The following is a 16,204-nucleotide window of genomic DNA, read 5'->3' as shown; positions in this document are numbered from 1 at the left end:
AGAATAAGAAATCGGTTCAAAAACAACATTGAAAAAAACAAAATCCAAAACCAAAAATTAGAACCGGCAACAAATAATCCTAAGAAAGAAATCAGAATCAAAAAATAATAACCAAGAACAAATAATTAGATCCAAAAATAATTAGAACAAATAATTATAAGTAAAAAAAGGTAGAAATTCAACAACTAACTATAAATAAGAAAAATAGATGCAGAGTTTCAGAGAGCTGGGTGAAGGATGTAGAGGAATGCGACTGTTTATTGCGTTGTACCGCGGAGGACGATAGCGGCTGCGAGTTCCGCGGAGGACAAAAGGGGACGGGCGAGTTCCGAGGAGGACAATGGGCGACGACTTCTGAGTGTGACTTGGAGTGACGGACGAGTTCCGCAGAGGACTACGGATGATAGCCGCTGTGACTGTGAGGGAAAGAAAGGGTGAGCTAGGGACTGCGACGGTAGAAGGGATGAGTGGCGCTGAGTAGGGGTGGTCATGGTTTGGATTTTTAAAAATCTAAACTGGATTCACTCCAGAACCATTTTTGTGGTTCATAAAACCAAACCGGAACTGGATTGAAGAGAGAAACTGGTTCTAAACCGGTTTGAAAAACAGATAACGATTTCAAATCGGTTTTAGAATTTAAATTCGGTTTTACCTACAAACTGATTTTAAATTCGATTTTTTAATATCCAAATCTAAAATTTAGTTTTTTTTTTTTTAAAATCCAGTTTTATAACCATATTTTTTAACCAAAAATCCAATTTTCAAACCAGTTTTTGAAAATCCAGTTTTAAAACTAGTTTTTTCCATATTTTTTAACAAAAAATCTACTTTTAAAACCAATTTTTAGAAATTCAATTTTCAAACCATAATTTTTTTTAAAAAAAATTAATACTAAAGTCATTTTAAAGTGTATAGGTTCATTACAACTAGGATTTGATTCTCTATAAATCTAATGACAATAGCTAATCTATATAACGTTTAATCATTCTCAAAACATTAAAAGGATACCACCAAAAAATATCTCTAAAACAACAACCACAAAATATCAAAAGATGCCAAGTTGCCAACAAAATCATAAACAACCACAACCTTTGAGAAAAATATATCTCTAAATAACAAAATATACCTTTATCATTTTGTGACAAATCTTTGAATAAAAGTATTAAATCAAATGTGAATACTAAGCATACCTAGTCATCATCAAGATTATCAATTGATGCCGCTATAGAACAAGCACCATCATTAAAGAAAAATATATCTGCCAAGAGAATCAAATTAATTATCAAGTCTATATTCAACAACTTTTAATTGGTAACTAGTACCTAAATTCTAAAATAGCAAGATGACAAAAACAAAAATAAAATAAAATGAGAAGAAATATGAAAAAAATTCTAGACCTTGATCAACTTGTTGAAGAACTTCACCATCATCATCTAAAGTAGAGAAAAGATCTTCCTTAAGCCAATCTCCTGTGCAGACTAAGGCATCTACCATTCTAGGTGTTAAGGAACTGCAGTATGGATCGAGGAATCTTCCTCTAGTACTAAATGCAAATTCTGAGGCTACTGTAGAAACAGGTATAGCCAATACCTCGCGAGCCATATTTTCAAGAATTGGAAATCAGGTTGAGTTGACCTTCCACCAGTTTAGTATATCGAACTTATGGGAGTATGGCTCGCATTCTTCTTGTAAATATCTATCTAGTTCAGATCTTGTATTTGTTCTACGACCGGTTGCTTGCAGAAAAAAGCCCATGCCATGAACATCGGTATTAATATTGTTGGCTTGAACATCTTGCATATCAGCTTCACTTGCTTCCTTAGAACTTTGGTATGGATAATAAAGTAACTTTATGCACTTGGACAACTTTGGCTTCAATTTGCCTCCTTTTTCTTCTCCAAATAAGTAATCCAAGAAATAATTGACATACTCAATCTTTTGCATTGGTTAAGTACAATAGCAATCAATAACAACATATTCACCGAATTAGGATTGCCCCAATACTTCTCATACTTAACTCTCATCCTTTCCGCCATTGACATAGTCCTGAAATTAGTAGAATCACAAGAATGATGAATAAATCGTCCAATTGCAAATACTTCCTTCATACACATATCACTGGTAACATATATGGTACCAGAAATACATACAGTGGCATCACTGAACACTTGCAAAAATGGTACAATGGACTTAGCATACTCCCAGTCTGAATCAGAAGGCACATCTCTCCCTTTTCCTCCACTCATCTCTCCTATATAGGTATTGTCTTTCAAAAGCAAGCAACTCAAATGCTTTGTGATGCTTCAAAGCTACCTCTAACATTTGATAAGTCCACCTAGTCTCAACATCCATGCAAGGCAAGCCTTTATATTGGATTTTTTCTAGTTCAACACACTTTTGAAACCTAGTGGCTCTAGATGGGGAAGACCTAACATATTTTACTGCACTACGAATCCTCAAGACTGATTCATCAATCTCTTTCAACCCTTCTTTTACAATCAAGTTTAGAATATGTGCACAATACCTCATATGAATAAATTCACCATTCAAAATAATGCTATTCTAAGAACTCAATCGCTGCTTAAGATATTTAATTGCAGCATCATTAGATGATGCATTACCAACTATAACATTAAATATTGATTCAAATTTCAATTATTTAAACAAGACTCATTGTTGCTCCTATAACCTCTCCTGAATGACTTGTCACTTGGCAAAAATTAAGTATTTTTTATGTAATTTTTAGTCCAAATCAACAAAATGTGCTGTCAAACTCATATAAGTAAAATTTTGAATTGAAGTCCAAGTGTCAATTGTTAGACATACTCTACCACAATTTGCCAAGAGAAAATCATGCAACTTCATCTTCTCTTCATCATAAAGAGCTCCAATGTCACGTGCTAATGTAGTCTGTGAAGGAACTTTGAATCTTGCTTGTAAGGCATGCACAAATCTTCGGAATTTCGGGCTCTCAACAAAGCGAAATGGTAGCTCTTTCCCAATAAAAATTTTCACAAGTGCCCTTCGAGCCTCCTCTTGGTTAAATTTGGATGCACTTGGTGAATTTAAAACACCATGCTCATCTATAGTCGGTGTGGTCGTTGTTTTTCTTCTTTTGTTCGAATTATTATTAGGATTTTGCTTGCATCTTCTCAAATGACCTCCTATTGAGCTGGTTCCGTTCCCATATTGTATTAAACTACCACAATATTTGCATTTGCCCTTCTTCTCGGTAGCATTCGCTACATCAAAATTATCCTAAACAGCTGACCGATTTTTACAAACACCTGACGGTGGGAAAGATGGTTAAGTGCTAGCAAACATCCCTACTACTTCAATATTAGTATTTTCAGTTATCTTGCTCTGCATATAAAGCAAGGTACATAACTCAAAATTTGGTGTCAAACATATTAAAATTAACACAAATTATAAATAACACAGAGAGAAGCAGAGAAAGTGCTTCGTATCAGACGCTATAAATGGTTCTAAAACACACTAAAACTACGGTTAATTGCTGCCTCCATTATTTCATATACAAACACAAACACAAATGTGAAATACCAATCCATGTCATGATCAAAACCAAAACAAATGATGAACTGAATACATATGTTCTACCATTTCTGTAGGGAGCAGTAGCTTAATTAGCATGCATCTTAATTAGCTTCTAATTAATATAGTCTCTATATAAAGATCAAACAAAACAAACCCTGCATAGCTACAAATTAAAGAAGAATATTTTCCAAGAATAATTATCATCAGTAGTCCACAACAAAGAATTAAATTAGAACCCAAATTTCACTCTAATAATTAATAACTGACATTTTTTGGTGACATGTAATTAAAAAGAAACAAGAAGATGGAAGAAAAGGAAATACAAATTAAAGAGCACTACTAATAAATAGTTTAGCTTCTAGCTTATCTATACCTACTAGAAAATTACATGTTTCTGAGAATTAACCATTACTTAAGGGAAAGAGAAATTAATAAATTCAAGTTAATGAATCAACAAGAGTTCAATTTATAGGCTTGGATGATGCATCATCATATCTATCATCAAAAACTTGCCTGGCTTGAGCCTGTGTGCCGTAGCTGTTAATTAAGAACATACAAAGATAGCAATAATCAATTGAAATTAGTAGTGATTATCATATCACACCAATAATAATCATGGTCTCATCTTCACCGTCTTCTATTTTCCTCTACCGTACCTGTTGAACACTACTTTTGCCTATAAAACCCTTTGAATCCATGGGAATCATGCTTCTGCAGTTTTCTATCTATTAATTAAAATAAGCATCTTGGAGAATTACAGCTTCTCCTAATTTGTGAGTATAAAGATCCAATCCATATTAGTTTTTTTTCCAATGGGCACCACTACAGAGACACTAGTTGGAATCGATTGAAGAAGTGAATTAAATAGAAAAGAAAATCGAATAGGTAAAACAGAGAGCGCAAGAAGAAAACGAATTACTTGGTGAGCTACGACAGCAGAAGCGTTGATCGGAGAGAGTGATGATGTGAGTTTCCTGTGCCGGTGCCAGTACCAGTTGCCTGCTCTGGTGCCGGTGCCAATCGCCTGCTCCGGTTCTGGCTGCGGTGGAGACTACAAGAGCTGAAGGAGAAGAGGACTGGATTTGTGCTTGAGACAGGGTGAATTGGTTCCAGATTTAAAACTATTTCAATGATTTTGATTAGAAACTAAACTATAAAATAAATATAATTTGGTTTGAATTTTTTTTATTTAAAACTGGTTTTAGGGTTAAAAGTGAAAACTTAGACAAAACAAAAATGTTATCACTTTTAGGGTTAAAAGTGAAAACTTAGACAAAACAAAAATGTAAATTTTGGGTGGGAACCCTATCGCTACGTTTTTGTAAGGTGTCCAAATAAATACATGATATGGACACGCTTTAAAAATGTGACCGTTGGAAGACAAATTAGCCACGCTTTAAAAGCTTGCCCATTTTTCTAGATGGCCACCCTTTTGAAGCGTGGCAAAAAAAACGTGGCCAAATCACAAATAAGTGGCCACCCTCATAAAAGCATGCCAGTTTTCCTTTATGGCAACGCTAAATCACAAATCAGTGGCCACCCTCATAAAAGCGTGGCCATTGACCATTTTTGGCAACACTTTAAAAGCGTGACAAGAAAAAAGTGTGCCGACGGGCCTTCTTTCTTGTAATGTCAATTCAACACAAGATAAATCATAAAATTGTGGTTTACCAAGGTACAAGAAAAAAATTAAAACTACTGTCGGAATTACCCGACGGTAATGATCATCCAATTTAATTAAAAAAAAAAAAAGATAACTGTGGGATTTACCGTCGGATAATTTTCAATGATAAAGTGGAGCGAACTCACTGCGCACGGTGCCAAATTTACCGACGGTAATTGGCATCTCATTTTTGTAACCTTAATATCATAATCCGATGCTAATTCTGTCGCAAATTACCGTCGAAAAAATAAATCTACTGGAAATTAGTTACCGGCGAGGTTTATAATATCAGATTTTATCCGACATAAAATTCGACGGTAAACGATTTACCAGCAGATTATTTTTGTTATTCTGCCGGTAAATCTTACGATATTCATTGGTTTTTTTTTTTTTTGGTAGTGCAGAAGAACGGGTGGTCCAACATCTTCAAGATCTTTCTCTCCATTGTATTCTTGCAATTTGTTCTTCATTGCCATCTTGCAATTTGTTCTTCATTGCCATCGGATCCTTGTCCACCGCCTTCATCGCGTAAAAAAACCTAGAGGGCTCATCGTTGACATTCCTTTTGCAATTCTCGTACTCGGCGGAGGGAAAGTCAACTGAGGCAATAATGGCAGTGGAGTCATGGAGGTGACTGAGGTAAACGGTGTCGATATCATTAGCACCGATATGAGGGACGGTGGGAGGAGGTGAAAATTGTAGAAGATGATGTCAGATTATAAAACATTGAATGAATCCCAAAAACTCAGAAGCTACTTCTTTAGAGCGGCAGAATGATAGATTTGAATTGAGAGAAAAACAAAATGATGGAATAAAAAGAAGAGAGATGCAAATGATAGATTTAGACTAGAGAAAGATTGAAGCTTACCCAAAAGCTTTTTTGTAAAAAATTTCTCGCGTAGAGAATTTTAAATTTTTTTGTCAATAAAAACAATGAGAAAGTTACTGCCACAATTCTAGAACTCTGTACAAAAATTGAGCTCGTTTTTTACCTTTTATTATGCACCACTTGTCAAGAATGGTTCTTTGGGTTAAGCAAAAAAAGTTCTATTTGTCAAATATAGAACATTCAGTACTCTCTCATTATGTATTAATAGATTTATCTTTGGGTTTTAGCTTGATACTTGAAAAACCTGCCATATCTGCCATTTCAAAATTTGTAGGGATTCAAAAAAGTTACCATTATAGTTTGCAGCAACCTGTTTCCAGAAGAGATTAATAATACAATTAAAGTTGCAATTAGGTGATTTTATTATTATTATTATTATTATTATTATTATTATTATTATTATTATTATTATTATTATTATTATTATTATTATTCTGGAAGATATTTATACATATATATTTGGTGAGACAAAAAATGAACCAAAATGAACCTACATACATTCAAATCTAAATAAAATTGTAATATAGTAAAAATATGTTCATTCAAATCTAATATAATATGAGAAACAATGCTCCTAAAAAAAAAGCAATAAAACAAAGAAAGAAAGAAGAATAACAAGAAGCAAAAAACTGTTAAAAACATTTCTGTACTTTTGTAGCAAAATTTCAGAATCAAAACTAAGAAATTTATGTTATTGTTAAAAAATTAGAGTGCTATTTTTTTGATAAATTTTACACAATTTATAACTCTTCTTTCTCTTCCTTATCTTCTGCTTTTTCTTTTCTTTTCTTTTCTTTTTTTTTTTTATCTTATTTTATGTTCTCATAATTTTCCTTGTTTCACTCTCTTAAAAATTTCCTCTTTGCTCGTTTTGGAAACAACTTAAAACAAGCATAAACTTAAAAGTTTTAAATAATTATTTTAAAAGACAATCATAACCTCAAAATGGAAAAGCAGAAACAGAACTACTAAAATATTTAAGAAAAATATAGCAAAAAAAAAAATCCACGAATGATCCAGAAGGATATTGCCTAACAAAGGCTTATTTTAGCCGAAGTTAATGCATGATTAATGTTTTTGTTTGGCCCAGAATGCAAAAAAAAATAATAAAATAAAAAAAAAGTTTTCCCCACCCAATAATTTAGTGTTAATCTCTCTTCTCTAGAACAATATTCTATCATTAATTAGACCTGTGTTTAACTTTACACAGCCCATCTTAGAGAGGGAAAAAAATCGCTGTTAAATTTTGTTCCAGGCACAATCTGATCAGTCCCATAGTGGTGCAAACAATTTATAGATAGCACTAAATAATTTCATTTTTACTTCCTACATCTAAGTTATTAAACCAAATATTCATTTCCCATGACTATCCCACCTCTTAGGTACAGGAGAGAGGAACGATTTCCCTCTATCTGATTCCTCGATTCACCATCTTTACTAGCAACACGGATGATCTTGCAGGAAAATGGACATACTAAAGTCCAATTTTAATCTATATAAACACTTAACTTCTATTGTACATTTTGCCCTCAATATGCCCATAAGTTGACAAAATGACGCCCTTCCAACAAACTTGGGTTAAGGTATCTTTCGCTGTTTGCTAAGCAGCACAAGTGTGCACCGAACAAATTTCGGAAAAATAACCAAATACACATACAGCCATGGAAAAACATGCTCAAACATGGTTTTCCTGTATGTGCCTTTTGCTATCCCTCTCAGTATGGCTTAGTCGACTGACCTTGTTTCGATCTTCCATGTAATCGAGACGATTGTTGTGGTGAGATCCAGAGCCATAATTATGCCGTGGTGAGTTCCCTGCTTTCCTCTTACGGTTCCCCGACTTGGGAGACAGCCCTAAACTCATGTCATCAAGTGCTGACACCTCGCCTTCTTCCACAGCACTTGGATCTGGTTCGTTTGAAGATGACAGACCCTTTGTCCCATGAGGATGCTCATCGGCATGATCTTGATGCCTTCCATGCATATTGTCATAGTCTGATCTGTCTGAGGGCTTAGACCAGCTTTGCCTCCTTTCCTGCTTATTCTTCTCACTCTGAGGAGCCAGCTCAATTCCCTCTTCCAGTTCCTTCTCAATGAGATCATCATCATCCATGAAATCCATCTTCTTAGTTATATGACTGGATGCTTTCCTTCGCTTCTCTAACGCAGCCTTTACCTTGTCTCTATCAATTTTTTTTATAGCATCCTGGGGTGGCCGGACAAATGTACCTTCTCTGTGATCATCTTTCTCACCATTATCTGATCGAGATCTTCCAATGTCTGGACCTTCATGTGAATTTTCCTTATACGGTAGAGATTCCCACTCGGGATGTTGATTACCTTTGGCATCATCTTCCATCCTGTGCTTCATTTCTGAATTCCCATAATCACTATTTCTACCATGATTTGAGATGGGTCGTCCACTGTGATTCGAAGTGAAAGAATCAAGTGCAGGCTTTGAAGACACAGGCTTTGATGATTCAGGTCTAGATGTCTGGGAATTACTATTTGTGGTTGCAGGTTCATCATTGCTAGTTGGAGCTTTTGTGGTGGGCCGACTGGCAACCCCACCTCCTGTACTTCCTTCAACTTCATTTGAAGGTGGCATTCGATTTTGTTCATATAACTCCAACATTTGATTACTCACTTCTGCACAAAGTAGACACAGGGTTAGGTCTTGCATAAACATCAGCAATATTCACTGTATGCTTGAATGCACACACATTCCAATAATTTAACAGTAAAATTCTTACTATGACAACACATTAACAGAATGAGAGAAATAAGCAACAGGACTAAGGGAAAGATAAAAGAAATGACAATGAGATAGTACTTTGTTTTCCTTTCTTTATATCATTATTACTGGAAAAAAAGGACACCAACCCTCCAATTGGCGTGGGGTGACATCAAACTCCTGCCACCAGACCTTCTCACCATCTGACGGCAACTTCACCTTGAGGAACTTGGCCGCAAGGAATATTGCTCCAGCTGCAATGTGATGGGGCTTAAATTGCAAGCAAAGAGACGTCCGAAGTCTGCACATCACATCCTAATTTCAGGCGGGGAAACGAAATCAAAGGCCACTGGCCATAACAAAAATGCTGTAGTCTTTCATACCCATCGTTTACAAAATTCCATGCCACTTGAGCAAGGGCATTTTGAGCAACTTTGAATTTCTTAATTGCCTCAACAAGAGGTTTATAAGGATGGTGCACATTAAGATCAAAACCAAGAGTTGCAAGAACAACCCTCTCTCCAAGTAAAATTAATTCTTTCTGCTGTTCATACACTTCCTGTGCCATACATGCAACAATAATACTTGGATGAGAAAATGATATATTTGAAGTGATGGGGAAAAAAAAGAAATTTGATCTGAATTGATCCCAAGGTTAAACACCAAAAAGATATACTAGAAAACAATCACAACATTTAATCCAGCTTTAACTTGTTAAGTCATTTGCATGCAATAACAGACCTGGAGCAAGAACTCATTTTCAAATGTAGATATTTCCCAATATAATGGAATTTTAAAAGTGAAAAGGAACAAAGATGGACACTGAACAACAAGAAGAAAGACTTATCCCACTAAGTGGGATCAGCTACATGAATCAAACAACACCATTGAGAATGAACACAGCAACCAAAATCAACGTGGCAAAAACTTCATTAATAGCCAGTTGACATTCAGATGAGATTGCTTGGTAAAAAGAGCAAGGGTGAGGAGGTATATCGTTTGATATACCTTTTGTTTTATTCTCTGGACAGCTGCTGGATCTTTCTTATGAATAATTTCATATGAAACAAGAATTACATCTTTTAGTGGGCGAGGAGTTTCTTCGACTTTCCCAGCAAGAAACATACACACTGTTGCAATTGTCTGCACAACACAAGACTTCACTAGTTACCACAATGTCCATTTAATATTTCATCTTACATAAACTATACACCATTCAAGTAAGATGTAAGTAATCATAGTTGAGAAAACCAAATTATAGCATACTAACACAGAAAAGGATAGAGGCAAGGACACAAACAAATGCTGAGCAGAGAGAAGCTTAAATGTGTGAGAGAGAGAGATGAAAATACACCCAAACTTCTACAGCAAAGGAAGATTTACTAAACCAGAGCATATCAGCAGCTAGTTGATGTCAGCACAGTACAACTGTACAATACTACATATACAATTTGTATCAAACTGAAAATAATCATATATTAACAAGAAAAACAATTTAACAGCAGAGTAATATATGACCCTGAACCTAGAAGCTGCTAACATTATTAATCTTGCATGTATATCAGACGTTGCAGATATGGATCCACAGGAGCCATAGTTTTGGAATTTAAATTGGTGAACACAGAGGGTGAAACCATCTTGGACTTCTCTTTAACCTTCAGATTTCTTAATTCTTATAGCAAACAGTTGCTTTCAAAAGCAAGATTAACACCTTGTATAAGAGTGGGGTTGGTGACAGAAACTCAAATAGATTTTCCCATGTTAGAAAATCCAAGCAGAAATTTTGTACTAAGTGCAAAGTTATCTCGAGAGAGTTGACAACCCAATATAGGGTGCTCATTATGGATTTTCAGGTCGAACAAAAGGTGGAGAAGTCATCAAGAGAGGGACCCAGGGATCTAGTGTTGTAGATGAAAGGAGAAAAACAAAAATTCCAAAAACAAATTTAAGAAAAAGCAAGATGGGATAAGGTTGGAAGTGTAGAGATCTGGAGTCAGATGAAAGAAGTGATTAGAAAAGTAGTAAAAGAAACCAATAGAGAAATAAGAGGTATTGGGGCAAGAGGGAGGGAATCTTGGTAACGGGACATCTATGCAAGAGAAGGTGAAAGTCAAAACAGAATGTTTTGAACAGTGTTCTTTGTGCCAAATGTGGAAAACTTGAAAATTGTTAGATGGCTAAAAATAAGACAAAAGTGGCAGTAAGGAAAGCAAGAACGAGATGCTTTTGAGGGACTTTCTCGATCTTTAGGTACAAAGAAAAGAAAAAGAAGAATTTACAAGATAGCAAAAAGTTGAGAAAGAAGGGCGTGAGATTTACACGAAGTCAAGTGCATTAAGGATGAGAAGGTAAGATTGTGATCCCTAACATAAGCATTAACAAAAGGTGGAAGAGCTACTTTCTATACAAGTAACAAGAAGGATTTACATATGCTCTCCATTGACTAGGAAAGGACGTGAGAGGGTAACAAAGGAGGTCATATGAAAGATCTTGTAGAGAAAGGGAGTAACGATGGCATATATTCATGTAATAAAAGACATAGTACAATATGGCTACAGCTAATATGAGAACCAAGGTGGTGTAACAGGAACTTCACATTGGTGTAAATAACATCAATGTTCATCTCTAAGCTTATAGCTTTCCACCCTAGTATTAGAGATTACTAAGCATATACAAGAACCCATACCATCATGATGATATTGTTCTTATAGACAAATCGAGGGAAGATTCAAATGACATTAGCTTCGAGGTGACAAGCTATGGAAATACACGGTTTGCACATGAATTGCAATAAGATGGGGGTATATTAAGTGTAAGTTCAGCAGAAATGGAGAACTAAAAAATAGAAGTGAAGATTGGAAAAACATCATATCACATCAAGAGAATTAAGTATCGTGGATGTATTATTCAACATAATGAAGAGTAAATTTTATTGTAATTATGCAATACTATTAGACTGGCCATGTTGTATCAAATGGAGTGTTGGGCAATAAAGCGCGAACAAAAAGTAATCATATCCCAATGGAAAGAATGAAAAATGAGAACATAAGACTGTGGAGCATATTGTGAGAAAAAAAATGGTAGAATCTCATATTAAGAGTTTGAAGCTGTGGGGGAAAGACTAGTAAAGCATCTGATTTGGATGGTAGATCGGTTAGGAGATAGATTACTTCCCACCTTGGAGATGAAAATATTTCTCCATACCCAAGAAGTAATGTTTTCCATTATTCCATATTATTTTGGAAGGAAATATAAAATCCAAAGAAAATCGAATATTCCAAACAAAAAGCCAATTTTATCATAATATACTTTGGTGATAATTGATTATAGATTATCTTTTACATCCAATATAACCATACCATCAATCTTCAGCAATGAGTACTACTTTAAATACAAAGCGTGCAAAAATAACAATAACAAAGCCTTTCTATCACAGGAATCGGGGAGCTACATGGATCAAATTAAAGCATTCTATATAATTTTTTTTCTTCTTTGCAAGAAATTTTTTATTAGCATCGAATAATGAACAACTGAGCATACAACTAAGCAAGCAGAATTAATATCGATTTAGCAAACTACTAGGAGTTCATAAGTTATAAATATAATCACTCAAGTTCTTGAAACAAAAATATTTAAATACGATACCCACAGTTATATACTAACAAGCCAAAAATATATTTGCTACCACTGCCTATTGATAACCATAACATAGATTTTATTCATACCTCAAGATCAAATAGAGAACAATTATCCAACAATAACAGTAAGCAATTTATCACATAGAAATATATAAACTAACCCTTCTGTCATTCTTTCCATGGGACTGCCTAAGAAAGAACCGATGACAAAATATTATTGCTGTTGCAATAGTCACCTGAGGTCTGCATCAGTATCACAATTAAATCAGTGGCAAGAACATGCCAAATGAAGTTAAATGAATTTATCACCACTTAAATATAAACACAGCTGATACCCCTAATGTGTTCTTACGAAGAAACCTATCACTGCTACATGCTAACACAACCTTAACTATGGTATGCTTCAATTTAATACATTGTAAAATCAGGCACACATTTATATCAGTTGATAGTGGAACAAAGAACAAAGAATTATTAAATAGCTTAAACTGGCAAATAATAAACAATTGCCATCTGCATTTAAGGAGATAGTTCACTGAGGCTAACAGTAAAAAACTCACACTTTAAGTCTCATGCCTAAATCTTGCAGAAATGTGCAGTATGATTTGCGTAGGTAAGTTTCTTTCTTTAAATCTATGCCATCGTTTTTGGATGGTGAATTTTCCTCAATCTCCTTCCTAGAAAAGTACCAGCGAGAGCCATCCTCTGGTTTCTCTTGAGAGTATCTTTGAGAACCACCTTGCTGTGTTCCATGATGAGAAGCATCACCAAGCAACAATCCAGCCATGAGGTTGAGAGTTGGTAGAACTTTACTCAATCACAATGCAATGATTACGTCACCAATTAAAATTGTCCCCTATCCATTAAATGCAATAATATAAGAAACAAAGAGGCAATGTAACAAGGGAGTAAATAATAATGACAAAAATGAAAAACCATCCCATGTTATGTCATGACATGCTAATATATTAAACTATCTCTCAATTCATTTTTTCCTTTTCAAACCAGCTTCAATTATGTCAAACATGAAATACACATCTTACTATTTCTCCAATCTGTTTCTTATCAGCCTAATTCAAAGCTGCTTAACTCTATCCCATCAATGAGAGTGACCACCCAAAGTATATCCTCCAGTGACCGTTATCATCGCCTTTAATGCTAAAGTCTCAACTTTAGATTCAATCTTCTAACACTAACACCAAGGTGCATTTGTTTAATCTTTTACACCTTTTCCTCGTGTGTTACTTTCTCCAACTTGAAGAAAATGCTAAATTATCACTTTTCGACCTTTAACGTTTCAACACCCCCCCCCCCTCCCGAAAAAAATTTATCAGATTATCTTTCTTATTTATTTATAGTTTTAAAAATATCTTTCAATAAGAAAAGCATTTAACTTCTCAAGAATGCCAATACAAATTGGCCCGAACCCCCTATGAAAGGGTAAAAGTAGGAAACAAATTAATAAACTTTACATCACCAATTTGACATTCGATAACCCAAACCAAATGTCTCAAGAACTCAACTTTAATAAACCTCTAATAACTAATCTAACCATCATAAAAATCTAACCAAGAAAAAAAACATAAAATTAAGTTCCATTCCACAATAATATCCATGATTTTATAGCCTAAAAAGCACTAGACGAATTCACATAAACACTCGAACAACGAAGTTTACAAACATAATAATAAAACTTAATGATACCCGAAAGCGTACACTACTCTATTAATCGAAAATAAAAAGATAAACCAGAAAATAAAATAAAACAAAATATTGAAGCTGAAAATTCCGGGAACCAACGCCATTAAGCTCGTGGGCAACATCAAATACTCAAAATTTAAGGTTTACCTGAAGTCAAAAAGAGGAAAACCAAAGTTCAATTCCGGTTTCGGAGAAGAATTCGAGGAGGGCGACAGAAAACTTTCACCTCAAGCAGTGAGAACGCGAAACCGAAATCAAAGAGTCCGCTGGCAAAACGCGTCTATAGGGAGAATGGGTTTTACGACTTTACGTTACTGTGTAAGAGAATAGAGAGAGCAAAGAAACGGAAAGAAGAGAAAAGAAGAAGATTTTTGACGATTTTAGAGATTAGGGTTTATACTGAAAATAAAAAGAAGAGAGAAGAATGGAACTACGCCGTATCAGTGACCTTATACAGAGAACCGAACAGCGTCCTAGTGTCTTACACACCAACCCTCACTCTTTTCTCTTTTTGTCTCTATTTTTTTTAATATATATAATTTTTTTTTTTTTTGTGTCTTTTTTGTTATATGATTTATTTATGATTTATTCTTCAGGTTGTGAATTTATTTTTCATATAAAATTTATTGGCAGTATAAAAAATACAGATAATTAGTTGTATATTATTATATTAATTTATAAGATTTAATTATTCTGTTAATTCCTATAATTTTGTAAAATTTTTAATTAAGTTTCTATACTTTTTTCTTTTTTAAATTGGGTCTTTGCACCAATTTTTTTTCAATTAAGTCTCTCTTAGCAGTAATTGGCTTAATTTGATAGCACCCAACTAAAAAAAAATTTAGTACAGAAACTCAAATAAAAGAAAAAAAAATGTAAAAACCCATTTAAAAAAAAAATTAGTGCAAGGATTCAATTAAAAAGAAAAAAGTATAGGGACCTAATTAAAAATTTCGCAAAACTATAAAGATCAACACAATAATTAAACCTATTTATAAATTAAATGTATAAATCTAATTAAATGATTATATTATATATACACTTTATAATAAACATTAAAAAACAAAAAGATAAAGAATAATTATGTAAAATATTTTATATTATTAGTACATTAAAATTAAATTTAATAAAAAATATTTTTTTTGGTGATACAATAAATATATTATTTTTAAATTAATAAATTTTTCCACAAATAATCAAATCTTTAGAGTATTTTGTTCTGCGTTTTCATTTTTGATATTTTATGAAGAAAAATATAGAACAGTAAAAATAATAAATTTTACTTTTTGTTTTTTACCTTTTTTAAAAAAAATATAAAAAATAAAAATACAAACCAAACATATTTATATGACTAAGCAAACGAAAAACACCGATTAGTTTTATCATTTTTATTTCTATTTTTAATAAAAATAAAAATAAAGTATGAAAATATGATTAGTTAAATGTTTTTAATGAAATGTGAATTTAATTTTGATGCACTGGTAGTGTAAAATATTTTATACTATTTTATACTATTGTATACAACTATTCTCTTGAATGACTATTCATGCGATCAAATATAAAAAATAATTATTTTTACTAATATAACATTATATGATTAGATTTACGTGTAAAATAATTTTATGCTAACAATATATCAGAATTAAATTCAATAAAATATTTTTAAAAAAACACAAAATTGGAATTGTTATAATATTATAGTTCTTTTGAAAAATCATATTGATAAATTAAAACAGAATTAGAATGAAAAATACTTTGTATTTTGTTACGGATCCGGCCCACGGATCCTACACCCAGAATGGTCTCCGAATCCGGTTACCAGGGTCCGACCCGCTTCGCCCTTCCAGAAAGCCCGGAACCAGCCCACTAGAGCTCATAACCAACTTTCGAATTCAAACGTCTCCCTTATCTTAGCCAAATAAGATAAGATAAGATAAGATAATTCAAACGTCTCCCTTATCTTAGCCAAATAAGATAAGATAAGATATTCACCATCACCTATAAATAGAGGACCCAGGTCCCTC

General features: G+C 33.6%; 1 protein-coding gene and 1 pseudogene across 1 annotated transcript; both read right to left on the bottom strand.

Annotated features, from left to right (window-relative positions):
• Positions 1-2,706: 2,706 nt before the first annotated feature.
• LOC148548634 (zinc finger BED domain-containing protein RICESLEEPER 4-like) lies at positions 2,707-4,253 on the bottom strand (annotated as a pseudogene).
• Positions 4,254-7,327: 3,074 nt separating this feature from the next.
• Positions 7,328-14,686, bottom strand: LOC107613042 (cyclin-T1-3). Its single transcript, XM_016314876.3, has 7 exons — positions 14,328-14,686; positions 13,040-13,335; positions 12,641-12,722; positions 9,850-9,984; positions 9,225-9,400; positions 8,991-9,142; positions 7,328-8,756 (listed from the first exon to the last, which is right to left on the bottom strand). Exons 2-7 carry the CDS (start codon positions 13,264-13,266, stop codon positions 7,783-7,785), a joined length of 1,746 nt encoding a protein of 581 aa, XP_016170362.1. The 5' UTR covers positions 13,267-13,335; positions 14,328-14,686; the 3' UTR covers positions 7,328-7,782.
• Between the last annotated feature and the right edge of the window lie 1,518 nt (positions 14,687-16,204).

The sequence above is a fragment of the Arachis ipaensis genome, chromosome B8 (assembly GCF_059453495.1).
Source record: "Arachis ipaensis isolate K30076 ecotype BB chromosome B8, ASM5945349v1, whole genome shotgun sequence".
NCBI classification, from domain to species: Eukaryota; Viridiplantae; Streptophyta; class Magnoliopsida; order Fabales; family Fabaceae; genus Arachis; species Arachis ipaensis.
The sequence above is the reverse complement of the archived record's forward strand: the minus strand, read 5'-3'. Positions and strand labels throughout refer to the sequence as shown.